This window comes from Artemia sp. Qi Xiang Cuo, chromosome 1 (assembly GCF_049724085.1).
Source record: "Artemia sp. Qi Xiang Cuo chromosome 1, ASM4972408v1, whole genome shotgun sequence".
Classification (NCBI taxonomy): domain Eukaryota; kingdom Metazoa; phylum Arthropoda; class Branchiopoda; order Anostraca; family Artemiidae; genus Artemia; species Artemia sp. Qi Xiang Cuo.
The window spans coordinates 14222841-14224900 of NC_142794.1; the positions used below are offsets into that span (position 1 = coordinate 14222841).

The following is a 2060-nucleotide window of genomic DNA, read 5'->3' on the forward strand; positions in this document are numbered from 1 at the left end:
TTTATTTTTGAATAAACCCAGGTGCTCAGCCACCCGAATGCTCTCAGGAACAGAGTTCCACACATTATATCCGGAAAATCTAGTATGGAAGCTGGCCCTGGTGCCATTTCTATTCGGAACAATGAAGTCACTAGCATGACGAGTTTCATAATGGTGCAAAGACCTATTGTCACTAAAATAATCCCAAAAAACCTCTGGACTAATATTATTCCAGTATTGATAGGCAAAAATTCCTATTTAGTAGTCCCGTAGCTGTCCTACATTCAACAATTGCAACTTATTGAAGCAAGCTGAAGTGTTATGGATACCTTCAATATACCCACTAATAAGGCGCATTGCTTTATTTTGAAGATGTTGAACACGTTTAAAATTCACATAAAAATTGCTTGCCCATAACATACAGCCATACGAAGCATATGGATGAATCAAAGCATGGTATAAAAGCAATAAAACTCTTTGGGGTAAAATTTTTTTTAACGACGAATTACTCCAAGGCCACATGCAATCTTTGTTGCAACAACATCACTGTGGCGTTTCCACGAACAATTACAATCAATATAAAAACCTAAGTACCGAATTCCCTGAACTTGAACTACAGGCTTATTATTAAACTGAATCCTACCATCAATATCACTGGGCTTGCCTACTCTAGAATATACAATAAAATTAGTCTTAGTAACATTTACTGATAACAAACTCAAACTAGTAAACACATGGAAATTTCTAAGAACACAATTCACTTTCGACACAAGACTATCCAAACAACAACTAGAAAAAGTAACAGCAGTGTCATCAGCAAATGACGTCAAGCAACAATCTGGAAGATAAAACCTCATACTATCCACAAAAACCAGATACAGAAGTGGACCAAGGACCGATCCCTGTGGCACACCGCACGACACTTGATAAGGGGAAGAAAAACATCATCAATCATCACTTTAATAGACCTCCCACACAAATAACTTTCAAACCATTTCAAATTCACTCCTTTAATACCTAAGCGTTCTAATCTTTGCAATAAAATTTTAAAATCTACCGTGTCAAAAGCTTTCCTAAAACCAAAAAATATTGTTAGAGAGATTTCACCATTTTCTAAACAATTGTTTACAAAATCAGCAAGATGAATGGCAGCATGACTAGTGGAATGACCTTTTCGAAACCTGAATTGGGTGTCACTGAGTAGGCTATGTTTCATGAGATGGTCATATAGACGGCGATGAATCACTTTTTCCAAAATTTTTGACAATAAAGGCAGTATCTATATTGGTCTCCAGTTTCCAGCATCTGACCTGGCACCCCCTTTGTAAAGCAGGATAACTTTAGCTTGCTTCAATGCTTCTGGAAAGGTTCCCGTTTCTATAGATAAGTTGATAACATGGAGAATACTTGGTAGTATATACGTTAAAACAGCTTTAAAAGTTCTCAGGTTCACCGCATCTATCCCAGCGGAAGTCGATTTTATATTTGTCACTATTTTCATCACTTCATCACTTGTGCACTTTTCAAACTGGAATTGAACAGTATCTCCACGAGAGTCCACGAATTCCTCGCTAAGAAAATTTTCCCTGTCACACCTTACACTCTCTTGAGCAGACAAGCCAACCTGAGAATAAAACTGGCCAAAATAATTCGCGACTACATTCTTATCACTCACATAACTTCCATTTATATCAATGCAAGGCGACTGACTACTTTTCCGATTTCCCATAGACTCATTAATAACCTGCCATGTGGCTTTGGTTTCTCCCTTACTATCTGAAAACGTTTCTTCAAAATACTACTTATTTCATTGCCTTCTCATACTGTTCACCTTATTTCTCACTCGTTTGAATTCTGAAAAATCTGCGTCATCCTGACTATTAAGAGATAGTTCATATAACAAGTTCCTTTTTTATCTTGTCTATTATTGCCTCCGTAATCCACGGCTTGCTGGAATCATCCCTCATTTGTTTGGTCAAACAAAATTAGAATTTGATTCATATCTTTTAGGTTGATCTTGCCAAGTATGGGTTCTACGTCGTTTTATAATGATTAATCTCTAGTATATTAGTATAAATACC

The 2060-nt window shown here is 36.7% G+C and overlaps 1 protein-coding gene across 1 annotated transcript; it reads right to left on the minus strand.

Annotated features, from left to right (window-relative positions):
• Nucleotides 1-1258: 1258 nt before the first annotated feature.
• LOC148956031 (uncharacterized) lies at nucleotides 1259-1708 on the minus strand. The gene has a single exon (XM_089089003.1). The coding sequence runs from the start codon at nucleotides 1706-1708 to the stop codon at nucleotides 1259-1261; it is 450 nt and encodes a 149-aa protein (XP_088945129.1).
• Between the last annotated feature and the right edge of the window lie 352 nt (nucleotides 1709-2060).